The following is a 19175-nucleotide window of genomic DNA, read 5'->3' on the forward strand; positions in this document are numbered from 1 at the left end:
GATTGGTGATGGGTGTGGGCGGCGAGCGCAGCGGGCGGAGGTTCCCCCGGGCGCCGCTGTGGCTACCCACAGTGCGGCCGGCGCCGCCCACTGTGGGTAACCACAGTGGCGGTCGGGCGCCTCCCGCGCCGCCGCCGGCCACTGTGGCGCGGCTTGGCACTAGCCTTTGTCTGCGGCCGCTTTTCCACGCGATGACCGTTTTCTTGTTTTGTTTTATTTTTATTTTTGTTTAATATATATAACGATATATATATATATATATATATATATATATATATATGTATATATGTATATATATATATATATGTACATTCTGGTTTTTTTTAAACTAAGTTAAGGCATTTCAGAGTTTATAATATGTTTTTTTTTTTTAAAAGAAACATTTATAAATATAAACATATATATATATATATATATATATATATATATATATATATATATATATATATATATATATATATATATATATATATATATATATATATATATATATATATTTGTGTGTGTTTTATATAAATCTGGTAAAATAACATGCATAAGAGTTTCTGTATGATAACAGGCAGATTCTCTTATAAAGGAATAAATAAATATATATATAAATATATATATATATATATATTTACATATATATATATATATATTTACATATATATATATATATATATATATATATATATATATATTTATACTTATATTTAAATTTTATTATCAATTTTCTCCTTTTTTTCATGTAATATTAAATCTGTAATAAGACATTGCTGTATCATATTGTTATAACTGAGTTTGAAGAATAGTAAATAAAATATGTATATTTTTTTTTTTGTTTCTTTAAAAACAAAAGAAATGTAACTAGCTTCATTTTTCCCACATTTACAAAATAGTGAGGCAAGTAGAACTCAGTTTTATTACAGCTGCAACTAATGTAGCCTAATAATCATTTAAACTACAACATATATGATGTATTTTCAGAACTCACTACAATTTTCATCTCTTTTCAAAAACTTAATAAAACACATAAACAAACTTTCTGTCATAATACAGTCCAGCAAGTAAACATTAACTTTATCTTAATATTTATAAGGAAATATTTCTATTTCTTCATTACTTTGTAACACTAACTAGAGTGTGGACATTAAACATTTTTTTTTTTTTTCGAAACTTATTACAAGTAAGATGAACACAAAGATTTGGGGCACATATACATTTACATTTTTCCTTTCCAATACATTGCTATACTATTGGAAAATAAATACATCATTACCTATCTATTTCTTTACATGGAATACAAAATCCTCTTTCCTTGTGAATAATCACATTCTAGCTCTTTTTTTTTCTTTTCATTTACAACACCAAAAGAGAACATATTGTCATATTGGCTAATTTCTGCAACATAAAACAGCAACTTAGTTCTTCCTTCCTTCTTTTCCCATTCCCATGCAACCTGCATTAAAACACATTTTTGACCATGGGAAGCTCACCTCCCAGCCTAGGCTTACTAGAAGCCACCCCCGAGCTTGGAGAACCAAGCACTAGACGGGCTACAAACATGCAAACTCTACACAAGCATAGGATAAAACACTTACATTCAATTTTCCCTTCCCAAGCTACACATTCACCACTTTCATGGTGACTCTTCCATGGGTGGAAGTGGACCAAGTACCAATGGGGAGAATGCATGCCAAACAACAATACTACACTAGCCACCTCATGGCAACACAAATGCAACCCAAACATTTCACAAACCTTATGCCCCCCAAAAAGGCTCAAGGCCATATATGCTCCCCTTATGACCCCCAAATGCATACACAAGGCTATGCATCAAGGGTCACCAAGGACTCCCTTGAGAACACTCTCCATAAGGAGAGCCTCTCACCCATGGCTGTCAAACTCCTTCCACCCCAAGATCTTCCTACCCTCCCAAGGATAGGAGATCTTGGACACTCCCAAAAACAACAAGAAACACAACAAACACATAGAAAGGAAAACTATACATTTTACTTCAACACAAAAACTTCTTAAAACACAATCTTTCAAGCAACTCTTTTCTTGTTACAAAACAACATAAACTATCATTTTCAACATAATAAGAGAAAGAAGAGAGTAACCAACCTAATTCTGCCAAAAGGTTTGCTAACTTTGGTTGGGGATGAGCTGCCCAATTTCCACTATCTTTTCTCCCAAAATTCCACTAAAAATGCCAACTCCTACTAACTTTTTCAAAACAAGCAAAATCTCCAAGAAAGGAGAGTGGGTGATTACTCACTAAGTTAGAAAAATCTTGCCTAAGAAGGCCTCTCACACACTTCCCAACCCCTTGGGTGAGGTGTGAGTTCCCATTGGTTGCCCTTCCCAAACTCTTGCACATTACTCAAATTGGAAAGGGAAAAGGTGGAAGAGGATGGGGAAGAGAGTTTAACTCCTAAAGGGAAGGTTCTCTATCCTAGGGAGAACTTTCTAAGTTCAATTTTCGTGCATCTTGGAATTATCACTTTTTGAAGTGACTTCATAGTCACATGGGAGAAGCCACATGTTGCAAAACACCCCTAACCCATAGGTATACCCTTAGGACCTTTGGAAAAGCCTAAAAACTTACCCTAGGAGTCCATTAAACCCTTTGGAAACTCCACTGAAGTTTACCTACGGGTCAAGCATGAGTTGACCACTCCCATGACTCCCTACCCAAGACAAATTTGGGACCACACTCAAGGTTTTGAATGGCTTTGGTAGAAACAAAACTCCCTCCAAGAGACAAGTCAACATCAATGACACTTAATCAGCACATGTGTCAAGTGACACAACAAAATTACATTATAAAAATCACACATGGAAAATTGGTCTCTTGAAGGATTACACAATTACATATAAATTAAATTTTTACACTCAAGCATTATACACATCACAAATAAAATACATTACAAGGGGAGGGGTGTTGTCTCTCCAAATAGACAACTCCCGGCTTAACAAACGCACATTGGTCTAGACTTGATTCTCCATAAATTCCATGGTCACATGGATAATTTCCTGCGCATCTCAATTAACACATTAGTAACTCCAAATAATCACAATTATTCATAATCAAATACATGGATTCCATTGCAATTCAACACTCATACATTAGGCAACAATAATTCAATATCTCATTTTGTTTTCAAATTCAATTTCACATAAGCAATTAACATAATTTTCCCAAAAATGAACCATTCATAAATATGCATCATTTTTTTTTTTTCTTTCATCAAAATAAAATCCTGCAAATTCCCAATAACGACATTCACCATCATAATGTAATTCTATTCTAGTAACATATCTAAGGTTTCATAATCATCATGCATGAAATAAAACATCAACAAATGTCAGTGTGATCCAAATCATGGAATCATATAAGTTCTAAGTCCATAATGCATAAAATAAAGCATCCAAAATAGTCTCAATATGCAAATAACTGAAAATGTCAAACTGAATCGGGGTAGGGCCTCACATCTTGCCTTTATAAGCAAAGCTTATGTACATTGTATAATCATCTCAATCTCAATACAATCATCTTTGTGGTGAATTATCTTTCTCTCCATTGTGAAGGTTTATAGTTGTTTGCAAGTTTTGGGAGGTTGATCAAGTTCCTAATATTAACAACCATCACATTAAAACCCTCAAAAGTATTCTATTTTTTAGATCTTTTCTTGTGATTGATCTCTAATTTATAAAATTATAGTGGAACCGGTGTCAATGAGTACAATGACTCTTTGTCCCTTCATAATTTAAATTATAAATGGGTTATATTTGGTTGTTCCCAAAAGCTTGGCAAGGGTGCTTCCTAAAGAATCATCACAACCCCTTGTTTCATCTTCCTCTTCTCCAACCTTCTATTCTAGTTCTTCTTCCTCACTTGGTAGCTTGGGTTCCTCAAATCCTAACTCATGTTCTAATACTACCTCAATGTAATGCACTATTAAAAAAAAATTGCCCCTAAACCCTATTTTGAAGGGTGGCCCTTGGATTCTTGAAAAAAATTACATATTTTTTCCTTGGGAGGGAAGGTCTTTTTCTAGAACCTATTTCTTGGCGTGACTATCTATAGCATTAAAACCCTCTTAATTTCTCCTTGGAGAGAAAGTGGTTTGAAGGCTCTAAATAAACATTTGAGGGATTCGATATGTCCTTAACAAAGACCATCATTCACCTTTTCTCTAAAACATCAAGTGTCATCACAACTAGCCTTTGAAATTTAGTTATAAAGTTTTCTATTGAACCGAATTACTTTTGATATTGCTACCTAAAGTGTACCTTATGATCTAATCTATCAAATATTTCAATTAGAATTCTATGTAACTCATTATATAAGCTAATAGAGTTGTAGCCTTGATAGACTAGTCTACAATATCAATGCCAGTTGTGTACAATACCCTCCAAAGGTAGAGTAGTGAACTTAATGGCCTCATCTTTTGTCATGGGTTTGAGAGACATGTGTCCAATTTTTGAGCTCATACACAAGTTGTGCAAATGTTGGATCCATCAAAAATTGGAAACTCGATAATTTACCCAAAATATGTTGCATGTCTCTTGGGGGTGTCTAACATTCTTTATTTAAATTTGGGGTTGGTTTGAATTGACTTCTTCAAGTTTATAAAGTTCTTAAGGGATACTATATCCTAGATCTCCCTTGGAAGGGCTTGGTAATCTACGTAACATCATGTAATTTTATCTCCAATTAGAATTTTAGCTTTGACCTTGATAGATGTTTTAGGCACCTCTTCTTCTCTAGGGAGGAATTCAAGTTGAAAAGGCCTAGATGATGAAATTGAGATAGGCTTTTGAGTGTGATTGGGAAAGCTATTAGGCTTATTGGTTTCCAAAGTGCTTCCTTCATTCACCTTTTGCTTGGGTGTATTTAAGCTATTGTCTTTTTTCCATTTTGTGAAGGATTTGGGCCAACAACTCCATTATCAAGTAACTTCCTTTCTACACTCAGTGTTATATTGGACATTGATTGCCCCCACACACTTTGGAGTAGGCTTTTGGAGATCTGGATGTAGACCCTCATATCTCCATTCCCAAAGGAGCTTGTTGTAGATTGTCTTATTCCCCTTAATTATATAAATTATATATCCCTTGATGATGATGCTTTAGAGGAGCTTGAATATATCACGAGTCTTGCATGTTTCAATGGTTTAAAAAGTTTTCTCCTTGTTCATAATCTTCATATCAAGACCCAATCTCTATTTTCCGTTGTTCCTAATTAGTTTCATATCACCAAATCTATGTCCCCTATTGATTCAATGTAGTAGATTATTCATTCTCTTCCAAAGGCAGTTACTTGGGATTCATATCTTGCAAATATATCATCTTTGTTTCTAGAGTCTCATATTGTAAATTTGAAGGATTATCTTAAGGACATTAATCTTCTCTTTCTTGATAGCCACATCATTGTCGTTGGTACATCTTCATTATATCTAGAGCTTGTTCTACATGAACCTTTATAGGTGTCTAGATTGGCATCATGCCATTTTTTCATGTGAACATTTGAGCAATGTTCAAAGGCACACAACATTTGTATTTGGACTCCTTATTCATCCTACTTATGGAAATGGCTTCTCCAATCACCGATGGATCTATTTCTTTCTAAGGGGATAAATGTTGTTTGCAAGCAATGGATTGTGTTTTGTCTTCAAACTTTCATCATTGGCACAAGAGCTAATCCTTTATAGGGTGATTCATATCCTCATTTTCTCTTCTATGGGATCATTTACTGTACTTATGTGATAGAACCAATCCTTGGGGACTCATATCAAGTCCTCTTTCTTTCCTCCTTTCACTAGTGCATTATTTATTCTCTCTTTTGGAGAGGGAATTTTTCCCACAAGGTTTTCTCCTTTCCTCTAGTTATGAGAGATTCATTTATTTGTACATTGGTACCTCATTAGGCCTTGTAGCTGAGATCCATTCATGCATACATCATTGCATTCATAATTAGGTTTTTACCTACTTCTTACATAGCACTGAAGGGCAATGTTAGAGTAAATAGATAATCACCCAATTAATTAAATCCCCTTTTACTTTATTCATTGAAAATAAACTTATCAGTGTTTTCTTTATATTGAAGTCATGTTGCCTCAGAGCATAAGATGAGGACACTTGTCATGATCTAACTTAATCTTCACCTAGGGTTTCATCTATGGTTTGGTTTTTGCTTTTATAAGCATCCATCTTTCAATGTAATTATTCATTCAAGTTAATCCAATTTTATTCATTTAGATTATATTAATATAGAAGTCATCATGCTTTTTTGAATGAGATCTCTTCTCAAAGTTGCATTAAAAAATCATGTTTTTTCTCTCCTCATGATAGATGCTTTGATTGCAGGCGATTTGTAAGAGCTATGGGGTTCACTATCAACTTCAATACTTTGAGCAACCAAAACTGCAAAATATGGAGCTCATATCAAGAATTTAGCTATAATTTTAATATCATGAGATGAATTTTCACTTCAAGTTTGATGAATGGGGTGCAATTCATCGTAGACACTTTATATTGGCTTTGCTTAGTTTTGAATTCCTAAACCTATGACAATCACAAAGGATAAAATTTTGAAGAAGAGACATAGCACAGTAAAGTAGATTGTAACAAGCAAAATGTACAATGGTTATCAAGGTTTTAGTGGCAGTCAATTAAGTTGGAATTATGCATCGACTCTCATGGGAATGTCTGGATTGAAATGATTATACGTATTCAAATGGTAATCGGCCTAGTGCTGAAAATAGAAGTCATATTATAGTGAATTGCTAGGTGCTTGCATTTCAGCATGTAAATGGTTGCATTTTGAAATACATATTATATGTTAGACGAACGACAAAAGCTGCAATTTTCACTTGTTTTGGTTGATAGCTTAAAAAGGGTCATCGCAATAGGACTATTGAAGAGAAGGGCTTAAGCTCTCTAAGAAGGCAAGAGCTCACATGGGATACATCCAAGCATACCTTTATGGCTGGCTCTCAGTCAAGTGAAAATGAGTTTGTCATGGACCACAGACCACAGAAAGTTTCTGGAAAGGTTGTGAGCCGCTTATGTGGTCTTGATAGCTTAAACACACAGTAAGTGTGCTTCAGATACACGATGTGTGCAACACCACAAAGCAATATACCCACACTATGACCTTAAAGAACAAAGTTGTGTATTGGTTTAGGTTTTCCTATAAAATAATGTTCCTTGGCATACACTGCTTTTTTATTGCCTCTGATGTCAAATTCAACACACAGACACATTTAAACAGTTTGCCCAATGTATTCTTTTATATTAAAAGCATGATCAATTCACCTCTGACTGCAAGCTAAGTAGCATGAAGCTTGTCTTTGACTCAAAAAACACTAGATGCATCAAAAAGAAGAAATGGTTAAACTCAAGCAGAATGGGCATGATCGAACAGAGATTTTCAATCACAAATTGTTCAGCTCTTAAATCAGAACATTAATTACTCTCTAAGCAGATCCCAGGGTAAAAATCTTGAGGATGAATAAATTGACTTTGAACCTAGATCAAGAATGAGAAGCTGGCCTACGAATCCTCGCTGGTCAAATTCCATCCAAAACTTCTTTTTTTTTCCTTTCCAAGATATTATCAATGTATTTATGGATTTAAGTCCGCAATGTTTCGACAGTTTAGTGATTTATAGCATTGGTGAGGCTCTTTCCGCTGCATAGGCTAGGAATTCTTACTGCGATATTGCAATCTCCAACTTTTCTTGGTACCGATTGTTATGGAGATTCAATCACGCAGTCCTATGCCTCCGTTTCATAATACAGTAATCTGTCAAAATCAATTGTATCACAAAGTTAGCAGACTCCCAAGAATGCACCTTTCATAATATATTCGTAGAGAAGCGGTAGCAAAATTATTCACTAATCTCATTCACAAGCATTGTACAGGTTATTACACTTTTATAATGCAAACTTGTTCTTTTGACTACCTAAACTTGCAATCTCAGCGGCTTATTAATGTCGTCAGTTTGTATTAGCTGTATAAAACTTGGTATGATAGTAGTATCCTCTAGAATGCAATCTTAGCATGGGTTTTTGTGGAAAAATAGGTAAAGAGGTAAGAATTCAAGATTGGTAACCAATCTTAAACGGTAAAATTACCTGAAATGTCAAGTTAGAGTACCCAGCCATCCATGCTCAAGATGTTCCATCGTGTTCTAATACTCCCTGCAAGCAATCGTATCGGGTTAGAATGCAATGACAAAAATGGAAAATCGTTAAGAAGCTTGTCCTTGTTTGTGTGTCTATAGGCACTATGCATTTAGTTAGTTACTTAGAAGATGACCCTGCCAAAATAATCGTGCTTTCTGCCCTTGCAGCTGAATTTTTGGCGATCGGTCAAAGAATTCTGCATCCAAAAGTAATACAAATAGAAACAGAGGCACTGCAATATAAAAATATGTGATTTCTAGTGCCTATACCAGCATGAAGTCAATAATGTACATACTTGTTTTTATGTAGTATTAAACTTGTCGCTTTTTGCATTTAGCATCACCAATAATCCCCGCAAGAAAACTTTCCACCTGAAATGTAGAAACTACCAACATAACTCATACTGTTGTCTTGTGCCATAACCTTTGAAATGAACTTGGTTGCTGTGTTACGGTTAACCCATCCTCAAATAATCTTGATAACTTGATGTGATGTACCAAAATTTAATTTGGCGATCCCAAATTTAATTGTCAGCTTTTTGTTCAAGATTATTTGCAGTTTGTTTATTATCCATTCTTTCGAATGAATAACAGCAGCCTTCATTAATGAAAAATCAAAACTTCAGTTATTTATTATGATGCATCTTAATGACTGAATAACCATTTCCACTTCTCACCATGGTAGCATAGTCTATTCCTTCTATTCTTCCACATTATGCTGACCAAAATTCATGTCAGGCGCATACCATGCTTCCTTAATCTGTCCAGATAAACAGTATGACTTTGCTCAAATTTCTTCTGGTTGTGAGTACGAGGTATGTCCTACAAAGAATGGAAACAACTTGTCCTTAATCTCAATCCAGCTGCATCCTGGAACTTTTTTAACTCCCTTGTCTTTCATCAAGTTTCTCACCTTTTCCATGTCATCCCACCTGCCAACTGCTCCATAAATATTGGACAAAAGCACATAATGTGTAGAATTCATAGGGTCCAAATCAGTAAGTTTTTTGGCCACATATTCTGCTAGCTTTATATTGTTATGGACTCTACAAGCACCAAGCAAGGTTACCCATACACTAGCATTGGGTTTTAATGGCATTTCGTGGATAAAGTGTTTTGCCTCTTCAAGATGCCCCGCACGGCCAAGTAGGTCAACCATACAACAATAGTGCTCCAACCTAGGCTCTATCCCATAATCCTTACTCATGCTGTTAAAGTATTGCCACCCATTATCCACTAGGCCGGCATGACAACAAGCAGATAGAACCCCAACAAATGTTACACCATTAGGCTTAGTACCAGAACCCTGCATCTGTTCAAAAAGATGGAGGGCTTCCTCGTTGCTCCCATGCATGGCATATCCTACAATCATGGCTGTCCATGAAACCCTATTTTGCCTTGGCATTTTATCAAACATCTTGCGCGCATCTTTTATGCACCCACTTTTAGCATACATGTCTACAAGAGCACTCCCGACAAATTCATCGAATTGAAATCCACTTCGAATTACGTCTTCATGGATCTCCTTCCCCTGTTGCAGAGAAGCTAACTGGGCACAAGCTGGTATCACACTAGCAAACGTATCAGGATCCGATTTCACCCCTCTAGATACCATTTGCTTAAAAAGTTCTACAGCTTCGACAAAACATCCATTCTGTTCATATCCTGCAATCATTGCATTCCAAGATACCACATTTCTCTCGGGCATCTTCCAAAACAGATCCAAGGCAATTCCTACTCGACCATTCTGAGCATATCCCGAAATCATAGCATTCCAAGAAACCACATTCCTTTCAGGCATTCTTTCAAACAGTTCACGGGCTTCCTCAAGATACCCACCTCTCGCACATGCCACGACAATAGCAGTCCACGAGACCACATTCTTTTCAGGCATCTTCTCAAACAACTTCGAAGCTTTATCAACATCCCCTTCCCGTGCATAACCAGCAATCATGGAAGTCCAAAACACAACGTCTCTTTCAGGCATTTTGTCAAACAATTTGCGTGCATCTTCTATACTCCCAATTTTTACATACATGTCCACAAGTCCACTCCCCACAAAAACATCAGATTGATACCCACTTCTAATTATGTTTTCATGGACTTCCCTACCCAGCTGCAGAGATGCCATCTTAATGCAAGCCGAAAGAACGGCACTTAAAGTAAATGAATCAGGCCTAATTCCTACTCTCTGCATTTCACAAAACACTTTTAAGGCCTCCAATGCATACCCCTGCTTTGTATAAGCTGAAACCATAACAGTAAATGAGACTTCATCAACTAAAGGCAACTGGGTTAAAACTCTATGCGCATCAGCCAATCTTCCACACTTTGCGTAAGTAGTCACAATCTGGTTTCCTAAGTATATATCAATCCGAATTCCTGTTAAAATCAAATGAGCATGGATTATTTTTGCTTGTGTTATAGATTTCAATCTCAAGGAGGCCTGTAAGAGAGAAGAATAGGCATAAGAGTCTGGTTGAATGGCTCTCTTGTCCATTACATTATGCAAAACATAGAGTGCTTCTGCCAATTGGCCCTGCTTACAGAGTGCTCTCACATTTTCACATATGTTTTGGGTGTTTGTGTGAAGTTGTTGGGGAGTCAAGGATTTTACGGTATAGAATAAGAAACCTGATCTAATCAGCGTCTTCTTCTTCTTCAAGCCATCTAAAATGATATAAAACATGGCTATTTGACTATTAAAGGCAAGACATTGAACTGGGGATATGGAAATCAAAACATATTGTTAAGGTGGTGATGTTAAAACGGGCCTGGAAATTGATGGTCTATATGGGCCTTTTTTAACTACTTAAAAATTTATTAAACGGAATGGATTGACATGCTATTTAAATTATGATAAATGTTTCTAGATCTCAATCAGTATATGTTATTTTAATTATTAATAAATCTTAAATTTGCAATTGCACCTTTTTTTGTATAATAAATGTCATAGGTTTTTTTAGTGGATGAAATTGACAAATATTTAAATGATTATAGATGATTTCTATGTTTGCAATTTTTAGTCATATTTATAGATATGGTAAGTTTAGTTTATATGCACTGCTACTCATAATCTATACCGATCATAAAACAAAATTGATTTAGTCATATCACAATGAAAACGCCTCTTGAAGACCAACCATATAGAAGTGATTCAATGAACACCACAAATTCATAATCTTCAACCCAATCATAGAGATTTGTTAGCTTTCTTAGTAGTTATGAATCATCATGAAATAAAGAGGGGGATTACAAAATCCACTCTAAATAAAAGTCATGTGCCATGATCAATGGTAAAGTTGTCAATACGTGACCAATAATTTCCCTTCTCTATATATATGTTTGATTGTAAAAGTCTTCTGTTTATTGAGTTTAGGTCAAAATTGATTTTGAATTCTGTTGATTTTTTAATTCTCAATCCCTTATTCCTTATTGCATTTATAATAATATGAGAGTAATCTTCTATTTGCACCTTATTTATGCCTAGGTGTGAACAAGTTTGTAGGCCTAAAAGGAGTGTCACGACTTCTACATTGTTAGTTGTTCCCTATATAAGACCCATCACATGCTCTTCATGCTTTCTCATAATACAACCAAACCCAAAGATGCTTGGATTGCCCCTAAAAACTATGCACTTCTGACTTAAACAATATATAATTTATTACATAATATAATTTCTTTTAATTTTGCTTTAAAAATTACCATTAATTTAAATAATATTTTTTTATTCTAATTTTTAAGATAATAATTTTAATTATTATAAAAATTATTTTAAAAATAAAAATACCATAAAAATATAAGAATGGCTCATCTCGGGGGAATCCTATCATGTTGGTATTGGTGGGGTAGGTTGTGTTAGCTCTGGAGGTATTCAATTTATTTTCTCAATTGATAAGGGTATTTGTACCAATAATTTAATGGAGGCTCTTGCCATTTTGTATGTGATGGAGTGTAGTTGTGATCATGGTTAGACAAGAATTATTTGTGAATCAGATTCTTAGGTGGTGGTGGTGACTTTGTTGAATGAGTGGCAGTTAGATGAGATTAGTTGGCACTTGATGTGGTGATTAGGTAGATTCATCTGTTGTGTGGCTCATTGGAATTTGTTGCTTTTTGTCACATTCCTAGGGAGTGGAATGGAGTTGTAGATTGTTTGACCAAATGGGCTTCTGATCATATGTAGGGTTGGAATATAGTGGATCAAAGGCAATTATCTTTGGAGATGTCTCGTTTATTGGATCACTTAATGGAAACTAGCAGAGTTATGTAATTTTTTCTTTGTTGGGCATGTGGCCCTTCTTGATTTGTATCTCTTTCCTTGATTTAATAATTTTTTACCCCTCTTTTAGTAAAAAAAAAATTAGTAAATAAAATATGGAACAAAAAATAATAAAACTAGTATAAATTATGCACGATAAAAGAAATGTTGATTAAAATAATTGGTGACATACCTATATTTTTAAAAACTTATGTAATCTACATAGAGAGATATCAATTTTCACAATATTTAACATTATAAATATAAATAAATCACTAAATTTATATTAAAAATATAAGGAATTAATTAATCATTACAATGCTACTCTTACCATTTTTTAAACTATGCTCCACGTTCATGCCTTACAATAAAGAAACAATGTGCATCTTTCAATTTCAAATTTGAATTTGAAGTAAAGATTGTCGAGAATTCTTTTATTGTGGATTAACAATCAAAATGATAAGGATACCCTCTCAAAAGAAAAAAAATATATCGATACTCATGAAAGAATTAAATTATTTGATTAAATATTCTTTTAAATCTAAAACTTTTCATTTCCAATTTAAATAAAGCTCAACTTTTGTTGTTCACTCCCATAAATTTAGTATTATATTTAACACCTGAAATTATATTTATACTCCATTAATCGATATAGAGAATATATTTGAAATAAGTAAAACAATAAGGAAATATTTGTGAGTTAAAAAATGAATTAAGGAAAGAAAATTTATTAGCATCATGTTGGTTGCAAGCATCTACACATAGGATGCCATCTCTTACAATGGATAATAACAAATTTGTAAGATATTATTGAGGCATATTGAAACTACTATTTACCATCTCCTTTAAATTATCTTCAGATTCTTTATTGTGGCTCATGAATGCAAGTTCCACAATCCCTCTCATCATATCAAAACACCATTCACCATCTTCAGATTCTTTAATGGATTATAGTTGAAAATATTATGCAGCCTACTATACATGAACGCTTCATGCCTTAATGGGTTCTCTTGTTTTGAATTGCATGTCATCACCACCCAAAGACCAATAGTTAACTATAAACTATATAGAAAACAACATACTCACAACTATTAACAAAATTAACCAAATGATTTTGACAAATCTATAGTGCACTTCATCTCTTGATGTAGGTTATTTATATTATTCATTTGGTGCTCCTTATTTGTACCAAGAGAAATTTTTCATCTTTAACTCTACTTAGTAAACAAGATATTTAATAAGGTATCCAAAGATTCTCTTATCAAACCTATCACAAATCTATAAATAATGCCTTGTGTATTGGCCAAGTGGCCACTAATAGTGAAAGGAAAATTTATGATGTTAATGGGAAACTTAATTTTAAAAAATTATGATATCATTGTCAAATTTTAAATTAGTACAAGAACTATCGATCGCGTCAACACAACTATCCCACGATTCAATACCATTATCATTAACCTTCATTGAAGACTCATATACCATAAGGTTCTTTTATGCATCCCCAATACGATGCAACTTCTTGGCTTGACCCTTTGGAGTTAACAACCTCATTATGTACTCAATCTCTTATTCTCTCAAGGTGATCAACCCATCCACGAGCCTAATTTATGTGCAAGATTTATCTCCTTCAATATTGTGCTTAAGTCATCTTGATAGGCCTCAATGAAAATATTAATGTGATTAGATCTATTTGGGATAAAATTACTTGGGAGTTCAAAGAGAAATAACAAACATAAGACAAAAAGATTTACTAGATTCACCCTTTTTCCTTTTAATGTTTACAACTTTACAAAAAAGGTGAGATGGGGTCCACCTTACTTGTGTACTTCTCATCAAATGCAGTCACAAGATTATACCAAGTAGATAAGTGATGAGTAGGGAAGCCTCTAAGCCAAATCAATGCACTTTTATGTAGAGATATAACAAATAATCTCATCTATATGTCCTCATTCATAAAATTTACAAATTCTTTTACATGAATCCTTCCTTGTATGTTGTCATCCTTATTAAACAAAGTTAATTGACTAGAGACCTTATTTTTGCTAGTCATAATAAACCAAAGATAGGTCAATCTATTTTATAGGTAGTGTCAAGGGGGATGACATAAGACCCAACAAAATTTAGATTTTTTGTGGTAGAAATATGAGTATTGGATTGCAACCAAGACTCGATTACTTTGAATTGGTTTTTAATTTCTTACCATTTACAAGCATTATCAAACTCAAGGATGGGAAAAACAATAGATCTATTAGGGACTTAGAATTTGTACTTCATGAAATACTCTTGAGAAAAACTTCCAAGGTCACTTGTTTGGAGGAGCCATTGTACAAAGCCACCAAACTATCAACATCAGCATGAACTATTAGGTTTGAGCCATTTCAAGCCATAAAAAGGACTGACTAAAAGGATATATTGCACCAAGCGTGTTTTTGAGGGGTGTGTCAACATGCAAGTAGAACATCAAATGCACCACCTCTACTAAAAGGAAACCAATCTCAAGAGCTTGATAACCCCTAGGTTTCTTTGTGTTAGATCGTGATAATGTTGGATAACCTAGTGGTTCATGTAGTTGTACCTGTATAAGTGGTTGTTGTTAATCAAGTAAACATGCAGTTAAATGTAGTTAGAAGATCAAAAAATAAACTAAACAATGCATAAAAAGTTTCCAATCGCCTAATTTACTCCTAAAATAACCAGATCTTCAAAAAAGGAAGAAAAGATGAGGGTTTAGAGAGAAAAAAGTAATGAAAATAAAATGGATCTAGTTTGTATTTAATTTACTATCTCTTAACTTCGAAATTCACAAAAAAAAAAATTAACCTGCAATACCATTACCAATTACGAACATTATAAGTGGAGGGAGGTGCCCAGATTAACTATGATCATGATTGCAGAGCTGGAATTGTTTGAAAGTAGGAAGTCAGTCATTGCAAGAAACAATGTGTTTCTTAAGAAATTGATGGGCATTATGCTCAATGAAGGTGAAGAACTATCTAAATAAAGAAGGGCTTGACTGTGACTTGGAGAAGGATGACTCTAGCACAATCATAAAGAAATGCAAAGTACGACAAGGAGCACACAAAGTGGGAAGATGAGTTGAAGACCCACAAGGAGTATGGACCTAACTGTCGATCAAGAAGAAAGCAAAGATGGTATAGGTGCCCTAGTTTGATGTGATATGTAAATATTATGAATACTAAGATAGTTGCCTCTAGCTTTTATATGTTATGCGATAGAATAGATATTGCAACACACAATTATGGTCACCATTTTGTCTTGAGGGTGACATTTTGATTTAGTATAATTACAAGGTACAACCCTTCAGATCATAGATGGGTTGGAATTTGGGTCATATGGAAGCCATTATGGCTGAACATTGGTATAGGAAACAAGAATGTAAAGCTTTTTTAAAGTCATATAATAAGTGTTGTTACTTAGCAGATATTAATCTACCAATTAAAAATTATGAACATTATAAGCGCAAGATCCAAAGGAATTTTATGAAAAATAAAGAAATTGTGTAAAACTACCATATTACATGTGCAAGTATTACACAAACTTTGAAAAATCCACCATTAAAGACATAAACCATTGGAACTTTATTTAATTTCAGCAAATAATCCAAGTTCCAAAACAACAAAATGAAAATCCATCACCATCCACGATGAAGAACTAGCAAGCTATAGACAAACATCCAATAGAAATCTGCACTAAAAATTGTCATTTTTCTATCTTTTTGCTCTCCCAAAATTGCTCTCATAGATTTCTCCCCCTTTCTAAAATGAATATAATCCCTCCTTTTATAGAGGTGATTTTTACATATCATGTAATGGGTACGTTCCATTTTTCCATCATAAAGCTTGTGTCTATCTTTTTAATCTTCATGTTTCATCACTTTTATTTTATGTTTTGTATCTCAAATCTACAAAAAAAAAACTATGAAAAGCATTGAAATCCTCATAAAATATTATTTGTGTTATTTTATTAAATTATCCATCCTCATATTTATCATTTAAATAAAAAAGGATAATTGCTAAAGTTGATAATTGTGACAAATGTCTTTAGCAATTTTAGTTTTTTTATGCCACAAAATCATTTTGAATATATATATATATATATATATATATATGCATACACATACACATACATGTACACATGCATGTACATATACACATATATAACCCAAAAGCTTGTGACATTCAAAATACAAAGAAAATGAGACCGTCAAATTTAATCTGAAAGGTAATAGAAAATTATAACATAAAAGGTGCATTACTAAATGCACCATCAATGGCCAAGATTTAAAGGTGGAGATCAAATGATCTAGATTGAAAATGAAGTTGCACAAAACTTATTTTCTCTATTTTTTATTTAAAAATAATTATTTTCACATTATTTTTAATTTTTGAAAGGATTTTAATAGTTTTAAAAACCTTTTGTGTATTTTAGGAGGTTGGGAAAGCATGTGAAAACTCTAGGACTTCACCCAAGATAGCAATAGATTTTTAATCAATGTTTTTCTTTAAATTAGTCCTTTTTATTTGAAGAACCAACTAAGCACAATAAACTCTATTGCCAAGTGGCCCAAAATCACAAAACACATTCTCAATTCACGCAAGCGCCTTCAAGAAAATAGCAAGCCAAGACCATCAATGGACAAGTAAGCACTAGATTAACTCAATGGCATCATAGGAAAGCATTCAAGCACCAAAACCAAACTTGGAACTAGAGAACCTTCAAAACACTTATTCAAGAACTCTTATCAAATCAAGAGGGGGTCCCCATTTTGCTAATGCAAAGTATAGGTCATGTGTGCAAGGGCACAAGAAGTGTGGTATGACATAAGGAAATCCAAATATAACAGAAAAGACACAAACCCTAGCAACGCCAAGTACCCTCCTCAACTACCCACAAAAAATAATATTTATGTCTTGAAGTCAAAAATAATGAGAGTGAGTCGCTTATATTAAGATATGCCAATTTTTTGAATATTTTTTATTTAAAATTTCTAATAAAAAAATCATATACTTTTTATCAATGTTGCATATATTAATAATTAAAAGATAATGTTACATATATAGGTGTGAAATGGGCTACATCTTAAAATATAAAACAACACGATTATTTAAGGCCACTAAGCAAGTGCTAACAAAGGGAGGAGGAGGTGGGTCTTGGTTATTTAGCCTTCTCATACATCAATAGGGTCCAAAGTGTTTATAAGGTGTCCCAACCATCATTACCATCTTTTTTGTTATCATCTTGATTATCTTTTAGAGCAACTTGAATAGAGGAAATAGCAAGAGCTAAATAGAACTTCCTAGAGTCCAACCAACCAATAATGCCACCATCAAAAATCAAGAGAAAAATGCAGCAGCAGTAAATAAACTAAAATCTTGTTTACTAAAGAAAATATTTACCTTTTCTCAGTCAAAATTGACTTTATTTTTCATTACAACATTTCTTTGTAATCTAACAAGTGTTTCATAATAGAGACGTGATTCCTCTATATAAATAATACCTCATTGACCACTATATAATGAAGTTTAACGTATATTCATATGTTTATATAGCATGAATGTTAATACACCTCCCTCTATGCTTTCAAATTATGATAATATCTCAATATTATACCATATATGAAATTAAAAATGTAATATATTTATATTATCGTCAATAATGTATAATTATTTCAATATAATTACATCATGTTATAAAAAAATTAAATACGTGACTATTTTGAAACTTTGTATATTGAAAACAATTTTTTTATATATTGATTTGAAAGTAGGTTTTGAATTTGAACACAAATGAATTTGGGAAATTAAGTCTTTACTCTTCTTGTTCTAAAAGAATCTAATGCAAAAGTGTATTTATATTATAAGAGATTTAATCTAGTCTTTCTCATAAGAGTGACCCTACTTCATTATTTAAGAATACATCTATTTGAATATTATTCTCTTTTTGTTATGTATCTAATACTTTCAAGGGTAAAAGTTGCATTTGAATAGGTGTTATTGATGGATCACATAACTTCGTTTTATTTGTGTAGAAAATGGATGTTCAATTTTATTGAAAAAATTGAATGTCAATTAGACACATGATGTAGATTTTAATTATTTTCATACAATAAAAATCTCTTAACTTAAATTTTACAATCATTTAAATATCAAATTATTGATATTTAATAGCAAATATAGCTTTAAAAAGTAACATATAAGTATACAATATTTATTACACTTTTCAAAATAAAAACAAAACAAAACAATTACCAAATAATCAATAACATTTTTTTCAAAAATTTAATTAAAATTTACATCCAAAAATAAAATAACTCTTTAAATTAAAAATATATATAAACCTACATGGGTAGCGGAGTTGACTTGGGCCGTGGGTTTGACTCCAAGGCTTGGGCTTACCTGATGCACGTGGTTTGCGGATGATTGAATGAATCCCTTCCCGAACCCCAACTTTACTATATATATAACCAAAATATATATTCATGTATTTATATAAATAAACATAATTCATACACTTATATAATAAATTAAATATTAATTTTTAAATAAATATATTTAAAACATTTGTACTAATACTGCATATACACATTACCTTTAAGTAACCCTTACTCATTTCATGCTCTATTAGACAAGTTATAAGAATAAAATGCACATTGGATTGACATATGAAGGAATATTAGACAAATCTTCACTTATTTCTTACACAATGTCGGAAAAC

The 19175-nt window shown here is 33.1% G+C and overlaps 1 protein-coding gene across 1 annotated transcript; it reads right to left on the minus strand.

Annotated features, from left to right (window-relative positions):
* Window positions 1–7406: 7406 nt before the first annotated feature.
* On the minus strand, window positions 7407–10942 carry LOC131065322 (pentatricopeptide repeat-containing protein At4g02750-like). Its single transcript, XM_059219525.1, has 3 exons — window positions 8476–10942; window positions 8130–8195; window positions 7407–7797 (listed from the first exon to the last, which is right to left on the minus strand). Exon 1 carries the CDS (start codon window positions 10866–10868, stop codon window positions 8967–8969), a length of 1902 nt encoding a protein of 633 aa, XP_059075508.1. The 5' UTR covers window positions 10869–10942; the 3' UTR covers window positions 7407–7797; window positions 8130–8195; window positions 8476–8966.
* Window positions 10943–19175: the final 8233 nt, after the last annotated feature.

This window comes from Cryptomeria japonica, chromosome 4 (assembly GCF_030272615.1).
Source record: "Cryptomeria japonica chromosome 4, Sugi_1.0, whole genome shotgun sequence".
Classification (NCBI taxonomy): Eukaryota; Viridiplantae; Streptophyta; class Pinopsida; order Cupressales; family Cupressaceae; genus Cryptomeria; species Cryptomeria japonica.

Excerpts from the sequence above, each read along its gene's own strand:
- LOC131065322 (XM_059219525.1), bottom strand. The coding sequence starts at position 10,868 with ATGTTTTATATCATTTTAGATGGCTTGAAGAAGAAGAAGACGCTGATT.